Source organism: Maniola hyperantus, chromosome 3, assembly GCF_902806685.2.
Source record: "Maniola hyperantus chromosome 3, iAphHyp1.2, whole genome shotgun sequence".
NCBI lineage: Eukaryota > Metazoa > Arthropoda > Insecta > Lepidoptera > Nymphalidae > Maniola > Maniola hyperantus.
In genome coordinates, this window is record NC_048538.1 from 10,570,522 (window position 1) to 10,596,289 (window position 25,768).

The 25,768-nt window shown below is 37.8% G+C and overlaps 2 protein-coding genes across 3 annotated transcripts in view; one reads left to right on the top strand and one right to left on the bottom strand.

Moving 5' to 3' along the window:
- LOC117996707 (glycolipid transfer protein-like) overlaps positions 1-25,768 on the bottom strand; it is a 162,531-nt gene that overhangs the window by 92,916 nt on the left and 43,847 nt on the right. The gene's annotated exons all lie outside the window — the stretch shown is intronic.
- Positions 1-25,768, top strand: part of dtn (transmembrane protein 132C dtn) — a 113,273-nt gene that overhangs the window by 68,084 nt on the left and 19,421 nt on the right. The window contains 3 exon segments of the mRNA XM_069509365.1: positions 14,101-14,932; positions 16,564-16,710; positions 25,249-25,516. Of these exon segments, the coding sequence (XP_069365466.1) occupies positions 14,101-14,932; positions 16,564-16,710; positions 25,249-25,516 (1,247 nt within the window).

The window sequence follows — 25,768 nt, forward strand, 5'->3', positions numbered from 1 at the left end:
GTATTATATTTAATTCTTCTTTGGCAAATTCAAGAGCAGTTTGCAGCGTGGGGGGTCTCATACACCTTACTCTTGACCCTAAAGGTTCTCTTATACCTTTTAAGAACGTTTTAAGGGCTAACTTTTGATAGAGTGTTATTTTTACTTCGACAGTAGTTTTGACAGTTTCGTGTAGCTCTACATACGTAATAAGTGTGCAGAGTAAATTTTGAACTTTTTCGTAAAATATTTGTACTGTATCTGGACCCTGAATTAAATATGATAAGTCTGTTAGTAAGGTTATTTCATCTCGGTAATCGGAAAAACTGTTAACTAATGTATCTTTAATTTTATTCCAATCATCGGAAATTCCGTAGGCTGATATAGTTCTTGCTGCAGATCCGGTAATTTTATTAAGAATTCCGCTAATCAAGGAAAGGTTTGAAAGCTCATACTCTTGACCTGGATTTAAAAATGAGCGCACTAATTGGTCGGCTAAATTAATAAATCTCGTTAAAGTATAAGAATTTCCATCAAAATTCGGTAAAAACTTAAGTGACTTATTTATTCTATCTAACAAATCTACTTGGCTAAGTTCCGTCATTTTTTAAATATTCTAAACTGTCCTACCTAAAGGTATCAAATAATTAAATTACCAAAACTCAATAAAATGAAAGTATCTACTACGCGGGTGAAAATCGTAATAAAAAATCGTATTAGTTATAAAATTATAGTACCCTGCGCAAAAGTTAATATAACAACCAATAAAAAGGATTTCATGTACTTACAAAACCAAAGTCGCTGGCGAGCTTCGATCCATCGATTTCCAGTATGACTCGAAGTCTTCAGCGGCAGCTCCTATGACAGCTGCTCCTCGTAGGTTCTGTAGTCCCGACAAGGAAGTTGACGGCGTTGACCTGATTTTAGGGGATGCACCACGACGACCTTGAACATCCAGGACTATCCTACCGACTGCGCCAGTTACGTAAGGGCGGCTACCTGGAGCGGGGGTTGAAGGCAGAAGTCCTTTTTGGTTACGAAAATGATTTAATTAGGACATTCGTGTCGACGTTGGGACACGAAGGCCTTTACTTAACTATATCTTATCTAAATTACAAATACTACTTATGCTAGATTAATGCTACCTTAAAACTAACTCTATCGATTTTATATCGATTTCCCCTCTACCGTTCTGTGGTCGGTTAGCACCAGAGATCACGTACAGAGGTGGCTGCAGACCTTGATGACTCTATGTGCCGGAACGTGATGAGATGGCATATTTCCACACGTAGCTGGGCTGCTAGACGACATGTTAGCTCCCCCGGCGATGCCTGGGTTTTATATAGATAGGTAAGGATAGCTGTATCCGTAACATACACTGAGTAACTTATAGATTTATTTTTTCCTACCTAAATGGTACATTTTTAAACAGGATTAGACACAATTTGTTCGATAAAAAAATCCGAAAATGCTCCTATCTAGATTTTTTTATTAAAAAAAAAATTAATAAGTGGATAATTAGATATTAATTACAATTTTCAAAAATATTGTAAAATTGCTTTTGTTTATTAACATATGTAGTTTATTTTTAAAACGCTATATTAATTATATTATTTGATTTTTTGATCTCGTGGCAACCAACATTGCTACATTGCGATCTCTTTCTCGGTACACTACAGTGAATAAATCTATCCTTCTCACATATTTTTTGCTTGGTACTAGGTTTTTGTCCGAGTTGTTGCATGTCATTTATGAGTCTGCGTGTACTCGGGCTTTGACTCCCCGCTGATTAACCGGCGCGTGCGCAGCAGGTCTCCGCGTTAGTTAAACTGCAATTGGTCACGATAACAATTTTTCGGTACAAATAAATACGTATTCAAAATAACATGACGGTGAATAATTATTCTTCTTTATTATGTCTAGACTCTAGACTAGTACTTATCGTCATACAAGATTTCCCGGGATAAAAAGTCACATTCTCCAGGTCTTTAAAACTATATTCATGTTTAAATTTCCGAATCGATCGTTTAAATCGATCCGTTGCTTGTTGCGGACAAATCAACAAATCGCATTTATAATACCACTAACTTTTGCCCACGACTTCGCCCGTGGTACATAATATGTAATTTACAGCCTATGTTACTACTGAATAACGCAGCTTTGTAATGGTGAAAAAATTATTAAAATCAGTTCGGTAGTTTAAAGTTTATCGATTACAAACATACAAATCTTTCCTGTTTATAATATTAGTATAAATATTTTTACTGATTTTATGATAGCGTTTTTATATATATTTTTATTTCGGCTGACGTCAAAATGACGTCATTTCGATGTTAATGGGACACGGTTCCAGCGCAACAGCAATTTGTTATACGACCAAACACGGGTTTGGTAAATACAAAATTAAAATAATTAAACAGTTTTTAATTATATTTTTAACCAAAAGTGAGCTCACTTCCAACAGTAAATAACGATACAATGATTTTAATTCTTCCGTAAAATTATCAGGGCCGCAGTAAATTAAAACAAAGGCTTTATTCTGTTGTGTCCTTTTTGTGTGACTCGCTGTCACAATTCCCAGCAATCGGTTATCTGTGTTATTTGCTAAATGCTATCGCAAAATGTTCTTTATTCATTAACTAAAGATAAAATATATTATGATAGGCCATACATGAGTCTCTTTAATATCAAGACTGACATCATTTTCATGAAGTAATTCATAGAGGATCAGATGTTGTGGCACAGTGAACAAGCAAGCTTCAATTTCATTTGCATTCTTCTACCCGCAAAGGTCGATTACAATACCTCTCTATCAAGCTTATCTTATTTCCATCCCTCTGCAGTAAAAGCTCTTGATGGTAAATCGATTTCATCGACGTCCATCCCCTACAAAAATTTCGTCAAATATTTTTTTCTTATTTGTAGCTAGTAATGTTTTCTCCTATATTATTTTTGTAGTAGATGATGCGCGCGACTTCGTCTACTTGGATTTAGGTTTAGGTAACTCCCGTGGAAACTATTTGATTTCCCGGGATGAACAGTAGTCTATATCAGTCCCCGAGATACAAACTATCTATTTATTCGTCAAATTCGTCAAAATCGATTAAACGGCTGGACCATTAAAAGGTGGTTAAACGCTAGCAGACAGACAGACACAGACATTCAGTTTCGTATTTATAATATTAGTATGGATTTAGACTTCCTTAAGCAAGACAGGGCAAGAAGTTTCTGCTGATCGATACTTTTGTATCTAGGTAGTGTGAAAGGCCATCCTGAGAAATGCGCTAGTAATGTGACCCAATTCGTTGATAAATAATAGACAGAGTCGTTAAAATGCTCGCTGACATCGATATTTTTTGCGTAGACTCATGCAGTTAACGTTATGTAAGAACGGTAGTTAAAGCGGTAAATTGCGAGCATGCATTCCTAACTTTTCGGAGTTATTTGCGTTTTAAGTAACACTTGCTTTAACGGCAAGAGGCATCGTGGAGAAATCCTGCGCATGCTGATACTTCTCCATAATGTGCTCAAAGGTGTGTGAAGCCAATCCGCACTTGGCCAGCATGGTGGACTGTGTGCTCAATAGTGTGCCGGCGTTGAGCTGAGATGGTAAAAACTCAGGCCCTGATGGCATATTACTCGTAGTGTACAATTTTTAACTTTAAGTAGGTAAGTTTTTATTTAATAAATAAATAAATATTGTAAATAATTGATAAAATATATCCTTCACAATATTATGCAAACACAGATTCAGTAGCTACCATGAATACCCAGTATGTTATAACGAGATATCGAATAAACCTGAAAGTCTCTGCAAGTCTGCAGTCAGCGATATTAATGCATGCTAGTAGATAGGTACAAGGTACAAAAATAAAACAATATTTCATGCTTTATCGCGATTAGCCATTCTTTTGTACATCCTATAATATTATATTGTCTTATTTCTCTACAAGACGTAGGTAAGTACCTAAATGTCAGAGACCTGCCGCATTGTTATTAATATCCATTTCACCTGACCCAAAAAAATTGCTACTTATCTTTGTGATTTCCCGTTATTTCCCGTTTCGATTCCGTATTTTACCCATCATATTATGTAGAGGTATGTACGCAGTCTGACCAATTCATCCTTTTGATTAATAAACAAGGATATAACGCGTAAAGTTTAACTCTTCACACGCCATTTTAACTTTATGTGTCCATGTCAAAAGTACGATTTAGTCCTTATTATGGCCCATAGTGTTAAAATGGCGCGTGAGGAGTCATTTTGTACGAACTATTGAACTCTTTATAATTTGAGAGCCTAATAAATGTACTGTAAAGCTAAGGACGTCCGCTTTCTAATCGGAGGTCGGGGGTTCGATCCCGGGCACGCATCTCTAACTTTTCGGAATTAAATATCACTTGCTTTAACGGTGAAGGAAAACATATTTAGGAAACCTACATGCCTGAGAGTTCTCCATAATGTTCTCAAAGATGTGTGAAGTCTGCCAATCGGCACTTGGCCATAGCGTGGTAGACTATGGCCAAAATCTTTCTCACTCTGAGAGGAGACCTGTGCTCTATAGCCGGCGTTGGGTTGATCATGATGATGATGAATAAATATACTACAAATTAATTCAACACACTGGTTGTAGTAATTCACTAAATTCCTGTACGTTTTAGTCGTTATATTTTAATTGCATTTTCCATATTTAATCACCGGAAAGCCTTGCGTTGGTTACAGCTACTAGCTATGAATCAAGCAAGTAAACCTTGCAAATCCTTACACCGCAACTAGACAAATGAGGGGTGCGAACACAAAGATCAAGGGGCGTTCTACTCCATTTGCATTTAGATGAGTGAGACAAGATATTGTTGAGCACGACAATTCGCAGGGAGGAAACTCTTGTCGCCACACAATCGCCCTTCAACGTCCCGACTAATTGCGGACACTAACAACCTGCTAGAAATTTTCACCATAATGAAAAGTCCTTCTCGTTTGGATGTCTGTTCTGACATTCTTAACACTCGCAAGCATAGAGATGTCATATTTTTTGGAGGAGCAAATCTCATAAATCAGGCGACAAAAATGCGTCTCTAAAAACAATATCTAATTCCTTGCTTTACATTGCCGCAAAAATTGCGCCGTATGAAAAGTAACGATATTATTGACGGATAGACTAAAATCAGGAACAGCACTATTCTGGTCTTGTTCGGTATTCTTGTGAGTTACATTGCAGCTATCTCTCGGGTAATGCACGTTCTAGTCTGATAGGTATGACATCTCCCTCCTCGTAACTTATTTACTCATAGGCCATTGCATAAACTTACCTATACATTAACCTAAAAGGTAACTGATGATTACCATAACCAGTAAACTTTCACAACTCTCAAGCGATGATCAAACAAAATAGATGTAGCACATCATATGCAAACAGGTGTAGTAGTAAATCTTTGTCATCACAGGCCAGATAAAGGCGTCCCGTTATGTACTGGCGGCGAATAAGCTCGGACAAGGGCCTACGCACGTATTAACTATGCAAAGGAAAGCGAATGCATCAAGTACTGCACGATCACAAGGTATTCTAAGCGCATATGTACACGTACAACGCGCGGGCGGACTATGCATTACTTACACGCACGCGATTTTGTGCTCAAAATGACCGCTCGAATTTTGCTCTATTTGCTGAACTTAAAAACATTGCACTCTGCCCAAAAAGCATTTATCAATATCAAAAAAACATCGTCAAAGTTCAAGATAGTGCCTCAACATGCGACAATGCAGCGTGCAATTGGAAATATTAATTTTGCGGCCATTGTGTTGTAGAAACTAAATATTATGGGACGACAACAGTCTTCCTGCGATTCTTGGTACATTTTTATCTTATACCACGCGGCCCTGTGAGTTGTGATATGCCGCAATGTCGCACTATATTGCTCTGGCGTAAATTAAGCTTTAATCATCAGGGAATAAGGCACACAGTTGCCTCACTCGCGCGAGGGTGATTAGTTCGCACCTCTTCTGTGTGTAGCAGCATCGCAAAACAAGATTACAAAAATTTAGTTTTTATCAGTGTATTATTCCTGAATTTAAAGCATCGTGTTTCTAAAATTAAAAGATTTTTAGAAAATTTCGCGCTCCCTTCGCTCACGCATTTAGTGCTTGTGGCTTTGTTTTGCGTAAGAAATTAAGTATGGTCCCTCAAGATATTACTCAATATCTGGACTTTATTTCAAGAAGAATTCAAAGCTCGCATCACACAAATGATTAACATCGATGCTAGCGTATCGGCCCTACTTATCTGGAACAAAATTTATCAATTTCTTATCTTTAATTACCCACGTAAGTAAATTATTTGAATGGCCATTTGCGCACGTTCCGTAATTCGCCTAGAGCACGGTAAACATTACCGTGCCTAGAGCGTCGAGTTTGCTTGCGCCGGCGCTTGCTTTACTGTGAACACCATGACGGATTTGTATAGTGAATAAGGCAGGAATGTGCGGGGGCGATTCATCTAGACGGAATGGATGCACAACGATTAACTGAGCCGTCGGAATTAGGATTCTAATTAACCCTAATCCATTCTAAGATATTGCACGAGAGCTAAGCAAGCTTAATTAACTATCTTGTTAACGATTAGATTTGTAATTCGTATTAGTTTTATCGTAGATCCGGCTTCTATTAACGTCCAGCCTTCATAAATATTAAGTAAATACCTACTGAGTAGTACTAATCTATCTACAAGATCATTTCATAATCATACAGTTATAAAGTTAGCTCGTCGTGTCTATTGGAAAGCCTAAGTATCGAACTGATTTTGTTCAAGTTTGCACCTATAGATAGAGCTCTTGGAGAAGCTCTTTCCGCGCGCGCATTCATGCTCGCGCGCTTTTCTGCTAGGTTTTTTCTGAAGTATTTATTACCTGACACTCGTCGGCTTAGTGTTTCCGTTTTTATTTAGCAAATAATATTCACCAATTTCGGATCCCTGATCCGTCATACTTACCTACTACCTACCTACTTATTTGAAAAAAATCATATGAAAAGATAATGAAATTAGCGAGACATAGTAGCCAACTTAGACTATTTATTCTATCTAAGGTAGCCAACTTGCTGCCAGCATTTCGGGTACAATGCCTAACTGCGGTGGTTCCGATGAGGTTTTAGATTTAATTTCAAGTTTATGTTGTTTTGTAGTTTTAATTATTATTGTTCTTATTTCCATTTAAATGGAATGAATTTTTTTTTGTTAAATTTTTACTCCCTGTCATCGATTTGGCTGTTGCTAGACCTTAGATACTTGATGACCACAAATAACTTGGCATTCGTATACTATAAGTTTTAAAATCTCTCTTTTCTGAAATTTTTAATATCTTGAATATGGTAGACTTTCAGGAAAATAAACAAAGAAATCTCAAGGGTTAATACTAATTTTCTGAATGAAATATATTATTGCTGCAAAGCTTGCTTACGAGTAGGTTCTAGACTCTAGAGTCTTCACATACAAAGTTCCAACGGTGATATACCTATAAATCAACTGCGAGGAATGTATTGCGTAACGAGACTTCATAGGAGTGCTCTCGAGTCGAGTGTGCGAGAGGTTAACGTATAAAGTGCACTTCGAGAGCTAACGGCCGCGACATTTCTAACTATCTAAATACTTAACACGGCCCTATTGGAACCTAAAATATTAGTTGGTTGTTTTTGTTGCGTTATTATTATTTTGACTGTTAAACAGTAAACTGATACATAGGGTACCTACACCACAGAGTAAGGAACATCTACAGTACCTGGCAAGAAACCTTTAGAAAGAGATAGCAGTTTCGTAGAGCGTTGTCCCTGTCGTTGAAACCGACAAAACGCCACATATAGGTATGAGTGACAGAGATAACGCCATACGAAGCCGAAATGTCTTTCTAAAGGTAGATGTACAAAATTTACTGCCAGCTACAGTACTCATGTGCCTTGCCTACACCGCTCAATATATAGAAACTTGAATAATAGTAGTATTTAGGTATAAGTTTAACTTATAAGCACGATTTCTATTGGCTACAATCATCGATGTACAATGCATTGATGCAACAAGAATAGAAACTTACGTACTTAGTAATGATTGATGCCGCTTTTCCGGAATCGACCAGTTGGTCGGTAGCTGTGTAGCTACACTGAAACCATAAACAGCCTATTGACTTTTTATTATAAGACTTATCGATTACAATAATTATTTACAAGTGGATCCATGTAAAGAATAAATAAAATAAGCGCATGCCTGACCATATGAGTCACTGCAACATTGTTCCAAGAACCCCGTCTCCTATCGATAACCACATGGTTCAATCTCACATCTTAAGTGGGTGGCGGCTCTCTCTTTCATCTTTAATTTACAAGAGGGAGACAGATAGTGATTGTAATCAATTAACTCGTGACGATGTCCAGAGTTAATCTTTACTTTTTACCGCAAAACCTGTATTCAATCTGGTTGTATCTATTCTGAGAATTCAGTCTCTTATAGAAACTTTTACCAGGCATTTGCCAGGGTCTTGTTTAGGTAGCCTGTAATCATTACATCGATCCTATCGATATTTGATCGTGACATAAACAAGTTTTAGTAAAAAATTATACTTAACTATTTCTTAAACACAGTAGAATCCGGCTTAGGTACTATGTTTTAAACAATCTATTCGTTTGTCACACGTGTCATACTCATACCCGTGACTCCGTAATCTTATTCCTATTTACTACATAAGTATAAAGATCTTCATCAGCTAAAATCTATATTTTGAGGGTTCCATACCTCAAAAGGAAAAACGGAACCCTTATAGGATCACTTTGTTGTCTGTCTGTCAAGAAACCTACAGGGTACATCCCGTTGACCTAGAATGATGAAATTTGGCAGGTAGGTAGATCTTATAGCTGACATTTAGGGAAAAATCTGAAACCCGTGAATTTAGGGTTAGATCACACAAAAAAAAATTAAATTGTGGTCATGAACTAATAATTAGTATTTTCAACTTTCGAAGTGAGTGACTATATCAAGTGGGGTATCATATGAAAGGTCTTCACCAGATACGTTCTAAAACAGATTTTATTTATTTTATGCATCTAGTTTTTGAATTATCGTGCAAATGTCGAAAAAATACGACTGTAGTACGGAACCCTCATTGCGCGAGTCAGGACTCGCACTTGGCCGGTTTTTTTTTAATAGTTGACTGTTTGTATGTTGGTATGTAAGTAATGTAACTCTGACTATCTAATCTGTTGTTTTCGGTATGACTACGAGACAACGTAAGAACAATTTTTTTCTCCACTATTATTATCTACGAAACAAAACAAGACAAGAAGTGTAAAAAAGCTTTAAAAAAAACATATGTACTTAGGTAGATGCCTATGTACGCGCTGCTATCGATATAGAGATTTTTATCGAAACACGCTGCTAAGTATTATATTAAAAACATGAAATTAAATAGATATAGGATTTACGGATTAAGGTATAATCTCTATTCTATTTGCTAGTGGTGTCATCATTTTAAAACAACTACAAAAAAGCTTTTATAACTACGCAAAAGCTCGTTCAACCTTTTTAAACGTAAAGGGGGAAAATGATGTTTTTTGCACTAATTGTTTCACACGTTATGTAAAAACACTGAAGATGCGATGAAAATCAAAGCTCCTGGTATAATTTTTATATGCTTTTTTATAACGGCAAATCTAGGGTACGTAAGTATTTATTATTTACATAGATGAAAGGCGTCACTGGTCAGTTGACGCCTTTTATCAGCTCCATTCATAGGAAGGCACGGCCTCACAGCTATGTGGACATCATGGTACAAACCAAGCAAACAAAATAACAAGAGTGTCGTGGCGTATCGGCGACACAAATACGTATTTTTATATGACCACGTACGGGATACTATAGGGCTAGAGCGGTGATAGCCTAGTGGCTAGGTCGGGTCGGGGCCCGGCGGTTCGATCCCGGGCACGCACCTTTAACTTTAGGAATAAATATGTGAGTTTTAAGCAAATAAACATCACTTGCTTTACCGGTCAAGAAAAACATCGTGAGGAAACCTGTATGCCTGAGAGTTCTCCATAATATTTTCAAAGGTGTGAAGTCTGCCCTGAACCAACGTGTCAATGACCTAAACCCTTTTTATTCTGAGAGGAGACCCGTGCTCAGTAGTGAGCCGTGAGACTATGCAAGGTATTACTTTTTCCTACGTATAAATCTTAGCTGCGAAAAACCGCTCGAAATAGTTCCAATTCAATGCACTGAAATATGCAACAGCTGTGGCTACGTTTTCTGAAATTGAAAAAAGGCAAACAATTTATTTAGTAGCCCACCCTTCCATACGAGGGCGAACCATTATTTTTTACGTTCCATTCTTTTTCCTCAATTTTCCCGTTTTATTGGTATTTTATAAAATTTCGGTGCGTCAGTTCAGTTTTTATTTAACGAGCATTCCTTTATAATCATATTTACCTAAATCCTGAATAACATAACCGTTTTCTCATTATATTACAAAAGACTACGTGTATAAGCGAGTCGTCAATAAAATTTAGCGTTTAGCCTACCCATTCCAAATTTTATTACGGAAAACTTTTTGTACCCTACTCGGTACTGAAATGTGTTTTACTGTTTTTCGCAGCTGCGAAATTCTTTAAATCTTCCAGAACGAAGGCTGGACTTTGTATGCAATAGTTTATTTGCTTGTTTGTGTGCGTATCGTTAACTAACCGATTTATGGAATGGACAGTGTTTGGCTTGTAATTCGTTGTATATTAATCTTTATAAATTTTACAAAAACGTAGTAACAAACTAATATAAGGCCCTCCCTCCCGAGACAGTAAAAACTGTGTTACAGGAGGCAGCGTCTTAATCTAAATATATAAAAGGAAAAGGTGACTGACTGACTGACTGATCTATCAACGCACAGCTCAAACTACTGGATGGATCGGGCTGAAATTTGGAATGCAGATAGCTATTATGACGTAGGCATCCGCTAAGAAAGGGTTTTTGAAAATTCAACCCCTAAGGGGGTGAAATAGGGGTTTGAAATTTGTGTAGTCCACGCGGACGAAGTCGCGAATATAAGCTAGTTACGATGTACGATAGACGAATAAGACGATAGATATCGTATATCTATCGTCTTATTCGGCCCTATTCAAAATCGATACGATTTCACAGTAAAGTTTCATAGCACTCCGTTGGACCAATGTATTTTCGGCGAGTACAAAATCTCGACTACGGTTTAATTTTCTCTGTACCGCTATCCCAAAAAGAGAAGTTTCAGCGAATTGATATCGCTCGATAAATGGCGAACGTGGGGGACGAAGCGAAGTCTCTGTAATAACTGTCTCACGACTAATCTTAGATAGGCGAGCGTGGTCGATATCTGATATCACCCGTCTTTATCAGACTGACCTTAGGGAGGGCATGGTGTTCTAACCGTGGCTACTTATTCGTTCGATTCAATGTCGTGCAAAGTTTTTCTTTAAATTGCTAGCTAATCCGCCCCAGCTTTGCAACTGCAAGCGTGGCCTACCTACCCTTATTGTATTACTTACGTAATTCCCTCTTTATCTACCAACCCATTGGTGGAAAATTGAGATCTGTTCAGAACTGACACGGTTCAGTAGCATCGTTCGCGCTGTAAGTAATAATGCATGAGTAGAGGTCACGACAACTCCGGACTCTAACTCAGCAATTTCTTCGATCTGCCCGAAGCAGCCGAATCCATCACAAGTGAAAAGTGCGCCTTGTGCATCTCTTGTGTTATCGTTTAGTATTCGGCCATATAAACAGATATATAGGTAAAATGAACTTTAGATATCCATACTAATATTATAGATGCGAAAGTGTCTGTCTGTCAGTGTGCTAGCTTTTCATGGCCCAAAACTTAAACTGATTTTGATGAAATTTGGTACAGAGTTTGTTTACATTTCGGGGACGGAAATAGGCTACTTTTTATCCCGGAAAATCAAAGAGTTAGCACGGGATTTTTAAAACCGGAATCCACACGAACGAAGTCACGGGCATCAATTCAGTAAAGTGACAACAATTGGGAGGTGACCTCCCAATTTTTGTCACTTTCCATTAAGCGGTTCATTTCGCAGAAAGCTTTTATAAACATTGATGAATATGAACCATCCATAGGTACATTTCTGTATGATTGTTGATAGTGTTTCAATGACAGGGAACAAAACGAATGCGGTAACGTGTCGTTCTCCATTACCGGGCAAATATTTGTTCATTAGTCGTGTATAACACTAAGTTGTCTTTCAAACTATGGCTTTGACGTCAGACTTTCCACTTGGGTTTTGCCATTGACTTATTATAGTAGGGTAAAATATTACATAAAAATCTCTCTCCAGCCGACGGTCTTGACTGAGGATCGTGTTCAGTGTTCACCTCTCTAGCGAGTCAACGTCTTTTGGTAAATGATCTCTTTCCGTCGCCTATATTATAGGTACGGCCGCCGGTTCTACGACAGACATGGCCTGTCCAGTGTCCATGCCCATAGAGATAGTATACACGCCACTTTAGCATTTGTTTTACTTTTACATAATATTACTTATATTGAGCTACGGGCGGCTATACGGGCTGGATAACGTCCTACACTGCGCTTAACGGTACGCGGTCTCCACTTTAACAAACGCCTGTCCCATCGGCCGTCGTTTCTACTACAGACATGAGCTGTCCATGCCACTTCAGCATTTGTTTTACTTTTACAAATAGAAGTAGTAATAATTTGTTTCTCGTTAGATAGACGCTGCAAAGACGTAGTATTGTACGATATGGCGTACATAAATGAGGACAAATAAAAAAAGAATAAGATACGCGGAAATGAAACGAATCTTGAACCATTTTCTCGACAACAGTGTAATATAAAGGTATCATATCTCTCGGTGGGATTGAAAGCTTTGCAAGTGTTCTTTGTTGTAAGTGCGTCACGTGCAGGAGCTTTTTATTATCTCGCTCTGTCTCGTAGGAGAGGAGCGTGTTCAGAAAAGTCGTTTTCTGTAAATGAAGCAGCTCGGTGTTACGGGGAACTTCACTGTTAACTACACACTTATGTTTGTTTAGTTTTTCCACAACAAAATTACCTTTAGTTCGCTATGTCGTACTCATCGAGTCAGTATCTTAGGGTCCGTTCAGACATGCGGAAAACGCGCAGAATCAAATTCAACCACGCGGTTTTGAACTGCGTTAAGATGAACGTATTTTGTTAAGACAAGTGCGGTGAGCATGCGGTTATGTCAACTCGGTGCTTTTTGGTGATTGCGGGTTTTGGTGCAATAATTATATACATACCTCATTTTAGGTTTGAAACGCACGGTAATCGCAAAGCAAATTTGTCTGGTCGTCAATTTAGATAGAGGTATCAAAACATCTATCACTGTGCTTGATGCAATGATCTCGGTAAAAATTAAAATATGTTTTTTTAATTATTTGATAAAAAATATGTTTGGTACTTACGTATTGTCCGCGACAGGTCGATATGGTAATCGGGGTATGAAGCGGGAGGACCCCCCCGCACATCCGCCCTCGCCCGCACCGGGTTAGCAAGGGGGTTTCCACGGCACGGCCATTTCGACCTGTCGCGTACTATAAGTATAAGCATCAAAATGTCGTTATCGGATATTTCTATTTGATGTGTATACCAAGGAAATCTTTGGAAGCCGGTGGCATATCAAACAGACAGCAGCGTAATGAATTCCGTGAAGGGCGCTCAACAGTCATACGCAGAGAATGTGACACGAATCCCCGCAATAACCGAGACGAATGACAGGAGCGTGTCTAACGCATGTCTGACGATGCACTCGTCAAAGGGAATTTCAGCTGCTCTTTCAATTATACTCGTTAGCGATATTTCCGACTCGATAAGCCATAAAAGAAAAATGTTCTGCTATAATATTATGCAACACTCCAGTTAAAATTTACGCTTGAAAATAATTCTGTACCTATTTGTAAACAATAAATGAACATTCCGATGCGGGAAACGAATGCAGTTGGGTCCGTGCCAGTATTTGACTGCCCTTTTATCTTTTGTCACCTAACAGAATAAAATTATTGCGTCGGCCTCCCGTTCTGTTTACTACTTATTATACGTGGTCGATACAAATATTGTTTTTGTTTACAGGGGTCGTGTTGGCTGTGGAAGTCCACTTCGAAAATAAAGATAGTGGATTTTTCCTAAAACACACGGCAAGATGGAACGGGGCCGGACCACCACCTGAGCCGATGGGGACGGCTCTACCTGGAGCTCTTTTATCACTCGACCGGTTCACAGTCTTACAAGGTTCCGCTCCGGCTTCTGTTAGAGCAACCTACGGGCCGTTCTCTACTAAACAAACAGTACCAGCACGATACGCTGTACCCGATCCCCTCGAACCACCGAGAAGAAACGCTAGTTTAGTAGAATTGCAAGACGCTACAGCACACAGGCTTGACGTATCGGCTCACCTGGTCTTTCGTGAACTACCTAAAGATGCGCCAGTACTTAGAGTTTTGTTTCACACGGGCGGTGAAGGCGGCGCTCGGCGGGCGGCTGCGCGGCCACGTCGCGTATGCATAACCTTACATGCTAGCATTGGTACAAAAACATTGACCGCGACGTGTGGACCTGAAGGCGAAGAAGGAGCCTGTTTAGCAGAACTAACTGTTCCGGCTGCATGGTGGCCTGCTGATGGGAAAGGAAAACGACCACCAAGAACTATGAAACTAGCCTATAGTGCAGCAGAAGCGAGTAGCGGCGATACTGGTGAAGGGGTGTGCGGGAAAGTTTCCGTTCAACCTGCATGGCCGTTGGGCATAGTGACTCTCGCGGGACCTCGAGCGGGATATAGAGAAGCGCGAGCTGGTGACACAGCTCTTCTATTGCCAAGAGCACCTTTGTATCCTCACTTTAGATTACACCTACCTTTCGTCGTTCGTCGCGATGCTGGTCATACGATTGGACATGTTGTTATAAGGTGAGTTTAATTTTAGTTAAAGTCCACATAATTTAATGCGTATTTAAGTAGATACCTAATCCGCTTGCAAAAGCAATAATCGTGGTTGAAGCATGAGTGGGATAAGTGTACTAGACTTCACATCGACATTACAAATTGTTGTCAATACTCAACACGGAACTCTCGATGCTATCGACATCAACGATTTCTACAACACTATAAAATGCACGCAGATTGCATTCACGAACTAGGTATATCAGTATCACCGTAAAATAAATAAATAGGTACCCCAGTAAATACTCGACGCTGATTCAAATATACAGTCATGTCGATGTCCTTAAAAACATCACTTAATAGTCCAAGTATTTTAAAAAAAATATGCACGAAATTATAACCATACGGCGACGTATGCAAAATGTACCGAGACCGAGAACTCATACAAAAACCGCGTTGGTTTCGCCATCAATTTTAAAATTGGCTAGCTGTTCCTCCGGGCCTGTTCGGGTGAAAATAACATAATATAAGCCTATGTTACTTGTAGATAAAGCCGCTTTCTTGTTCAGCTTAATGTTGAAATAATTATTAAAATTGGTTCAGTAGTTTCAAAGTTTATCGATTACAATTAATAAAAAAATCTAGGTTCGTCTTAGCGTTGATTATGTTATAATCAACATTTAAAAAGTAGTTCGGCAATTATGCGAGAATCGAGGGACCAACAAACTGCACATATAACCCTGCGGTAGTCGGGTATAAAATATCCACTATAAAAGAAAGCAAGGATATAATTTCACATTATATTCTAAGTTTAAGCAGCACCTGCTCTGAAACTTCAGCAAATATATCTGTTCCTACTTTTGAGTTACGAGGCGTAGGGTCGCCGGGGAATAGCACTGCGCTCCAAACTAAAATTTATAACCACTTCAGTTTTACATAACGCTTACATTTCAAAGAGTACACTTGAAGTTTTATTTCTGAAAGAGATTTTAATATTTTAACCGTGGGAAATCCCAACGGGCTTTAGGAAATGAGAGAGCCCGAAGGCGTGTTAATGACAATTCAAAGGAGTTAGAATTAAAGAATTACCGGTTTAAAACACGTTTTAAACCAAATCACTTTCAATAAACTGTAACAGTATGAAATGGCTCGTTTCATTCAACTTTGTGATAGCCTAGTGGCTAAGACGTCAGCCGTCAGCATTCGGGAGTCGGAGGTTCGATTCCGGGCACGTACATCTAACTTTACAGAGTTATGTGTGTTTTAAAAAATTAATATCACTTGAAGGAAAACATCGTGAGGAAATTTGTTGAAAAAAAAAATCGCCTGAGAGTTCTCCATAATGTTCTCGCAGGTGTGTGACGTCTGCCAATCCACACTTCGCCAGAGTGGTGGCCTATAGCTTAAAGAGGAGATCCAGCGACGGGTTGATGATGAGCACTCCTATGACCACCAATAATAATTAAAGTGTCAAGAGAAAGAACCAGTTACACGATTTAAAATCGATACATTTATTTCAGCGTAATTTTGGTCATGTTCGGCCTGGGGTAAGGTTAGAAGCAGGTTTTGATTTATGTAACAGATAACATACGTTATGTCAGTACTCATTCCATTTAGAGTTTGGCCTTTTTAAACAGATTATATTTATGTTTCAACAGGATGAAGGTGAAATCTGGGCTGAGGTTGGTGAGCGTCACAGCGGCCAATTCTCATTGGGCAGTAACGGCAGAAGTGAAACCGAGGGTTGCTACCGTTACAGCCACTCGACTCGAACAGCCTTTGCGAGACGATGACAACCAGGATGCGTAAGTCAATTTTATCTCTATCCCAACATAAAATAAAAATGTTTCAACAGACTTCAACGCTTCGTATATCGAGCACGAAGCGTCAGAGAACTATCTACTACTTCCCTCACATCTACCCTCCTAGCCCAGTTTCCGCACTTAGATGTTGCCCGTCCGTTGTACGTGAGCTCCATTGTATTCCCTCATCTGTACCTCGTCTTATTATGCCTTTGGTAGGTTTGGTTTCACATTTTGAAGAGATTGCTATAAACCGACAATGCCGACATTTTTCCCATCCCTACACTTCTGATCAAAACTAATTTTATTGATGATGATTTTCAGGAGACTAGTCTGATTGCTGACCGTAGATATAGGTACATTAAAAACCTTGATGAAACTGATTAAGTAGTGAAACATGGATACACAATCATAACATTAAAAAAATGTGTACCTACTACCTAGTCAGAGAATTCCCTTGGCTTTGGGAATTTAAAAACTCCAACAGAAAAAGATGAACACAGCGTAAGTACGTAGGCCAAAAAAAGCAATGTACATCTGGGTCTCAGTTCTCAGGGGCGCTATTTAACCCAATCGTAGGAGCCAATAGTAAGAAGGACAAGAGAATTGCGAATTACAATCGGAGCGAGAATAGAAAAGGTATAAAGAAAATTTTAATACTTGGAGTTAGAATGTAATTTCATATTGGCATAAAAGGTATACTAGATTTTAGAGTAGGAAATTGCGGTAACTAGGTAGTTCTCAAAGACATTGTGGTGTTTTTATCATCAAAAAAATACCCGACTGAGTTTAGGTTTCATATCAGCGCTCGTAGTTACAAAAATACTATTTCGTTTAATATTAACATCGCCACAGTAAAACAAGTAATAATTAATTAAATGAATTAAGTTTAATTTTTATATGACTTATTGTGTAAATTTAGGACATTCTAAAGTAAACATTGAACGACATGGAATATGTTACCAAGATCGTAATTTGACTTTGCCATCGTTTGCGAATACATTATTGCATCGCAAGGTGAACTCTATCGTGTGGATTGCAGTGCGGATTTAAGAGATTCTATTCGATTTCAATTTTGTCAGCCCTGGCCTCGGCGCTATTCGCGTTCGCTATTATAAGTGGGTCGGCAGTCTCAGCAAAACGAAAAGTTTAACTAAACTGGAAAATACCCAGTTAAACTTCTAAATTGAGCTAGTACATTGGGAATCGAACACTTTGTACTCGTTCCAAAGTTTCGCAGACGTCCCGAACCGATTTAGCTGCTAAAACTCTAAATAAAATACCTAAGTATGCTATAGTAAAGTTGTCCACAGCTTGACATAGGTCTCTTGTTTAGATTTCCATACTCCAAGGTCTGGTACCATTTATATCCAGTGACTTGCATGTTCTACCGACACTTCGCTTTCTGGTGCTGATCCCCATTGTAACTTCAATGTCCATAGGTTCTTTGAGCTATGTGCTCACCCATTACTACTTCAACTTCCCAACTAGGTAAACTATGCCAGTGATTTTGATTCTTCATATCGTATTTCCGGGGTCTAATGCTTAACCCCTAAACCACAGAGTATGCTATTTTACTACAAGATCAAAGGCGTCGGACTACTGTGTCTCCTTATACTGTACCTACCTATACTAACATTTGTAGTACGCGGCCGAAAGTAATGTACATCGGCCTTTAGAATGACATTTCAGCTTTGTAGAACGTTGTCTCTGTCACTTCTACCTGTATGACGTTTTAACAGCTTGTTTTAACAGACTCAACGACAGAGACAGTGCTCTACAAATCTCCTTCTAAAGGTCGATGTACATTACTTTCGGCCGCGTATTGTAGTTCCAAGTACGCTCACATAACGCTCACTGCTACTATCAGCGCCTACTTTGTGTGGTGTGAAAGGGTACAGTCTCAACTTCAGATGGCAGTGAATTCTTCTCTTCTCTAAATATGCGTTTATCTGTGTATCCATTAATAATGATTTCACAAATTACATTTACTTAGTTATCACGAATTCAATATTGATTTAATGCCTATTATAAATATGTATAAGTAAATATATCAAATACTTTGCGTAGCTGTTTTTTACTACACTGTACAAACACCTTATTTAGTTTTGCCAAAATTAAACAGAATTCTTAATTTTTTCGGCAAAACATTTTCACAGTGATAGGTGTACTTGGAGGATTCTTGTAGCCAGTAAAACTTCAGCCTTCTATATTAAAGACACTTTAATTTCTATTTCTATTAATAATTAGGATACACGACAAAAGCATGGTTGCACTTAGTGCAGACCACAGACAACGACTGACTTAGAAATTCTGAGTTGCCATAATACAGTTCAACACTCCTCCTCAACCCTGAATTTCTTCTATCTCATACTTCTACACACTATCTTAGTTTTCTGACATTTTTTACCTAACTTTACTTTTACAACTTTCATAATCTATGACTTTTTATATCCTTCTGTTATTCTATACTTTTTAATCTTTGACAAAAATATTCTTTGACAATTAAGTTTTGACAATTTAATCTAAAAAACAACCAATAATGTAAACAAATAAAACGATATTTATTCTTTAAATTGAGTAATACTAATAACTATTAATATTTACTAACACTCTTCTATTCCCATACAGGTTCTAAAATAATTAAAAAGATTTTTGTGCAGCGGTTTAGTCAACACATCTGCAACTTGTTCTGAAGTGTTAATATACACCAATACAATAACATTCTGTTCTATTAAGTTTCTAATAAAATGATGCTTTATATCAATGTGTTTTACTCTTTTGCTATTTTCTCTATTTTTAGCTATGTGGATACAAGACTGGTTATCTTCAAAAATAATTATACTTTCACATTGAATTTCAAGATTATTCAAAAGTCCTTTAAACCACACTGATTCCCGTGCTATCATACTTAGAGCCATATATTCTGATTCGGCAGTTGAAAGAGAGACCGTTTTCTGTTTTTGAGTAGACCATTGTACAATATTTCCATATAACAGTAAACAGTAACCTGACACTGATTTTCTATCAACATCAGCTGCCCAGTCAGAATCACAATATCCCTCGGCTACATTCTTACATGGTTTATTCTTATACACTAATCCATAATTTGCCGTCTGCTTTAAGTATCTCAGAACTCTTTTCAGGTAGGTAAAATGTTTATCGGATGCATTGTTCTGATACCTACTAAAATAGCTCACCGCAAAAGACAAATCAGGCCTAGTACAAATAACTAAATATATCAAACACCCAATTAACTCACGGTAAGGCTGGGTACAAGTATAACTTTCTGGTTTTTCTAGTTTCAGTCCAACTTCACAAGGAGTAGCTACACTTTTACAGTCCTTCATGTTAAACTTTGTAAGAACTTTTTCTATATAACTTTTCTGATGAATTTTAATCATACCTTTAGAAAACTCTCTTTCTATTTCTATCCCTAAAAACTTATGAACTTGACCCAAACTAACCATTTCAAATTGTTTTTCTAGTTTAAACTTAAGGTCTTTAATTTTCTCTTCACATGCACTCATAATTAAAATGTCATCCACGTACAGAAACACATACACACTTATCTCACCATTTTCGTTTTGTAATAAGTATAAACAACTATCATAATCTGAGCACTTGAAGTTGTTTGCACACATAAACTCGTGGAATACTTTATTCCAACACCTTGGGCTTTGCTTCAAGCCATAAATTGACTTGTTAAGTTTGCACACTTTTTCACTATTATGCTGACCTGGTAGACTCATGTATATCTCCTCCTTAAGTATGCCATGGAGAAAAGCAGTTTTCACATCCAACTGTTCTATCTTTAGATTGTCATGATTTGCAATTACAAGCAATGACCTTAACGTTGTGAGTCTTCCAACAGGAGCATATGTTTCTTCATATTGTGAAGTCTGGAAACCTTTTGCCACTAACCTGGCTTTGTAGTTATTATCTGATTTCTTTCGAAATACCCATCGACTTTCTATGACTTCCTTATCCTTTGGTCTTTCTACCATAGTCCATGTTTGATGTTTCTCATGTGACTGCAATTCGCTATCCATTGCTTCTTTCCATCTGTCACTTTCTACGCTTTCCACTGCTTCTTGTAATGTCCTTGGTTCATCATTTATAAATTCTTGAGAAATGTATGCAGCATGGAATGTCTCATAGTCTTCTAACCATACTGGTCTTTTTCTTTGTCTCTGTTCCCTTTCTGTATCATTTATTTCTTGATAAGGTTCGGTAGATGTCTTTCCTGTACTTTTTTTCTCAGTACTACTTATTGATTGATCTTGCTGGCTCTTTTCTCTACAAGGCAATGGCAAGTTTGATGGTAAGTCATCTTCTTCTATGTATGTAAAAGTTTCCATGTTACTTCTTGGTTTTTCATTAAATATTACATCTCTACTTCTAATAATTTTCTTCAGCGCGGAATCCCAGAGTCTATATCCATTATCACAGTAGCCAACCATGTAATACTTCTTTGATTTCACATCAAACTTTCCATTTCTGTGCTCCTTGCCAATATGTACATATGCCTCAGTACCAAAGGCTTTTATTTTAGAATAATCTGGACTTCTACCATACCAAATCTCAGCAGGTATGACACCTCTGCTGGTTGGAATTCTGTTAATTATGTAGGTAGCACTGTATACCGCTTCTCCCCATAATTGTTTTTCCAAACTTGTGTCGGCTAATAAAGTTCTTGCCTTTTCTACAACAGTTCTGTTGAATCTTTCTGACTTCCCGTTTTGCTGGGGTGTGTAGCTTATTGTAAATTCAATTTTTATTCCCTTTTCTTCGCAATAGCTTTTAAATTCTATGTTGTCATATTCCTTCCCATTATCGCACCGAAATCTAGATATTTTCTTATCAAATTGGGTTTCTACCAAATTTACATATTTCTTGAAACACTGTAGCACCTCCGTTTTGCTTTCTAACAAATAGACTGTTGTAAAATGGCTGTAATCATCAACAAAACTTAAAATATATTTCTTGTTACCATATGTCGCTGGATTAATTGGACCGCACAAATCCGAATGAATAACTTCTAAAATTCTCTTACTTTTGTAATTATATTCTGCAAATGGCAATCTAGTCTGTCTTCCCTTTAAACAAGGTTCACATAATATTTCTTTATTTGAGTTTTCAAAAGATATTAGTTTTCTAGACTTCAATTTTTCTAACTTTCCTTTTGAAGCATGTCCAAGTTTTCTATGCCAATCATTCTGAGTTTCTGAAATGCTATAAGCTTTCTGTGCACATAATTCTTCATCTTTCAAATTTAGGGTTAATCTGTATAACTTATTTATTTTATTACCTTTTAGTATTGTTTTGTTATTCTTGTGAATAGTCAACCTATTATTTTCAAAGGTTATCCCAAATCCGGAGTTTTCAATTTTATTTACTGACAGCAGATTACACCGCAGGTCTGGCACAAACAGCACATTTTTCAATTTAACCTCCTTTGTATAAATAACACCTGACTCATATGCATTTAACACCTCACCGTCCTTGGCAATATTAATTTTAATAGGGGTCTCTAACTTCTCGATCCTACTAAAATATTCTCTTTTGTTAACCAGATGATCCGTAGCCCCAGAATCAACTATAAACTCTATTTTTCTGGAACTTTCCTGTGTTACTAATGCTTCTGAAGATGTCATAAAGGAAACCTCATCTTCTCTTTCCTTCTGAACAATATTAGCTGAGCCTTGTGCTTTTCTAAAACGGCACTGAGCCTTCCGGTGGCCCCGCTTCCCGCAATTATAACAGTTAAATGGGAAACTGCTGGTGCTGCTGCTTGGCGAATTATTAAATTTCTTATTATTCTGTTTCTTTCTTTGATTCAATATAAATGCATCACTCTCCTCTTGAGTTCCAAAACCTATTCTTTTAATTTCTTCATCTAATAATCTTTTCTTAATAAATTCTAACGTAATATCTGAACTATTTAAGGTTTCTATCGCCGTAACTACATATTGGAATGCCGGAGGCATAGCCAATAACATGTAGCAACAGACTTCACTCTCACTAGGTTGAGCGCCCGATTCTTTTAATTCTCTTACCAGTTTTTCAAAAACAATGAAATAGTTTTCAAGACCTTCCACTCCATCATATTTCTGGGTTAACAATCTTTTTCTTGTAATTAACTGTGACGCTATACCTTTCCTTGCAAAAGTATCATCAAGTTTCTTCAATAATTCTTTTGACGTTTTACACTCCTTGATTATTTCCAAATGAGTATCACTAATGCATTGGACCAGAATGTCCATGCATTTTCCTTCCTTCGTAGAATCCGGCTTTTCTTCTGATTCTGACGAAAATACGTAACTGTATAGATTTTGCGCTTGCAATACAATCTTTATTCTAAACAACCAGTTACTATAATTTGAGCCGGCAAATGGCGTGACGCCATACTTGTTCTTTTTGTCGTGTTCCTCCATTTCGCGGCGTGGCGTTCTTTTCTTTTCTTTTTTTTAATTTCTTCTGGCGTGACCTGGGTCCATAACCATGATAGGTGTACTTGGAGGATTCTTGTAGCCAGTAAAACTTCAGCCTTCTATATTAAAGACACTTTAATTTCTATTTCTATTAATAATTAGGATACACGACAAAAGCATGGTTGCACTTAGTGCAGACCACAGACAACGACTGACTTAGAAATTCTGAGTTGCCATAATACAGTTCAACACACAGTTCTGCTGGTTAAAAGCGAAAAGCACGTTGCTCTTGCAAAGAAACAGATTGGCAAAGCGCCTGTGTCGCTAAATGAAACTTAACATTTTGAATTTCAAAGTTAAAGTTGGTTAAGTGGCTTTTGGCCCAGAATCAAAAATTACTAACGGTAGGTAGGTACTTACGACAGTGTGAGAATTTACTAAATTAGTCTTTTTGACGAACTCCCTAAGCGCGAGTGGTGAGCACTGTGGTCTTATAAATGGGAGGTCTCGGATTCGATGCCCGGCAGAGGCAATAATTGAGTAATATTATGCAATTTTTAATTTGCCTTTAGTCCGGTGGGAGGTTTTACTACCCTACCGACAAAGCGTCCTGGTACAATACCGTGTAGAAACTGAAATGGATAATGGGTTTAAAAAAACTGCCATACCCTTGTTTTCAAGTTAGTCCGTTTCCATTTTAAACTAAGTACATAATCACTTACCACCAGGCAAGAACGCAGTCAAGGCAAAAGTCTTCTGTGATGACGTCTCGCAAGAACCTTATGAGGCGCAAGATGTGCACTGTGATAGATTCAGCCGCATCGGGCACATAGAAGAAATGCGGTCGACATATTTATGGCGTGCCTGATGCTGGTGACGTCACTCGAATTTTTAGTATTAAAAAATGAACCTCTTACAATTCATTCAAAAGAAAGACGGTTATAAAAGTACGTATCTAAGCTTAATTAGATAAATTTAAAAAAAACATCGGTACTTTCTATGCCTATAGGCATGGTATGGTAACTACACGGTATTACAATTAATATTGTTTAAACCAAAATTATTTGAACAGTAAAAAGTAATGTATACCTACAGCTGTAGAATTATTTCTCATTTGTTTTTTATACTTTCTTTACGTTACGTATAAAAGTTGTTCAATAACCATGAAAACTGGGTCAAGGATTTACTGCGGACGAAGCTATCCGGAAGCGGGAAAGTATTGTCATTCCTACAAAGACTGAATTTGTTTACAACGATAATGGATTTTCAGTCGCGTAGATCCTGAAAATGTCATTCGGTATAAAATGTTGAATTTGTATTTTGTCTGACTGCAATTGAGTATTACTTTAGGAGTAGGTACTTCACTGGGAAATCTATTTGTGAAAGCATACTATATTAGACATGATGTAGTTTACCAGTTCTTAATCTTTTTTAGGGTTCCGTACCTCAAAAGGAAAACGAAACCCTTATAGGATCACTTTGTTGTCTGTCTGTCTGTCTGTCTGTCAAGAAACCTACGGGGTACTTCCCGTTGACCTAGAATCGTGAAATTTGGTAGGTAGGTGGGTCTTATAGCTGGCTTTAGGGGAAAAATCTGAAAACCGTGAATTTAGGGTTAGATCACACAAAAAAAATTAAATTGTGGTCTAATAATTAGTATTTTCAATATTTGAAGTAAGATACTATATCAAGTGGGGTATCATATGTATTTATTTTTATGCATCATAGTTTTTGTATTATCGTGCAAAATGTCGACTGTACTACGGAACCCTCAGTGTGCGAGCCTGACTCGCACTTGGCCGGTTTTTTTTTCTTATGACAAGGTAAGAGCTTGACTGCATCTGATGGAAAATGACGATAAGATGGAAACACGCTAACCTGGAAGATGTATTGCAGTTTATTAAACGGAATGCTAAATCGCTATTCGTTTGGTGTTACAGCTTGACCTCAGCCACGTTTCAATTATGAATTTCGATTCTGACCCAGTCGGAAATTAAATGTAGGTAGGACTTTCGAGGCTCCCGCTTATAACCTAAAGCTACAGAGCATACTCCACTGCGCCAAGAAGCTTTATTTTTCCTTTATATTATTATTTTATAATACACAGAGACGTCGAAGGGAGTAGTGGAGCTGGTGGACCAGGCTGGGAAGAAATTCTTACCTGGTTGGTAGAAGTTGGAGCCGAGGGCGAGGGAGACGCGGAGGGCTCGGAAGGAGAGTCAGGTCGCGGCACTGCGCGGATTAGCTGGTCCGCCAAGGTTTCCTCTTCACCAAGTGCCACCTCAACCACGGAAGAAACCCCTCACGAACACCGAGTTAACACCCGACTTGATATTGAAAAGGACGACATTCAAGCCGTACTTCCAATTTCGAAGGTACGTTCAAGTATATCTATCAATTAGATTCTCATTAAGAAGAATAATATAGACCGGTTTGTCCCCTAATGGTCCATTATATGTACCTACATAATATAGGCAATACTTATCTTGTAAGAAGGCATTAATTCCTATTTCCGAAAGATATATCTTGGTTAATGGAACAAACGGGGCTTCCTTCAGTGCAATAATGGCATCTTTATTAGGATTCTGAGAGGCAGGTTTCGAGGAAATTGCGTCGTAAACGACACT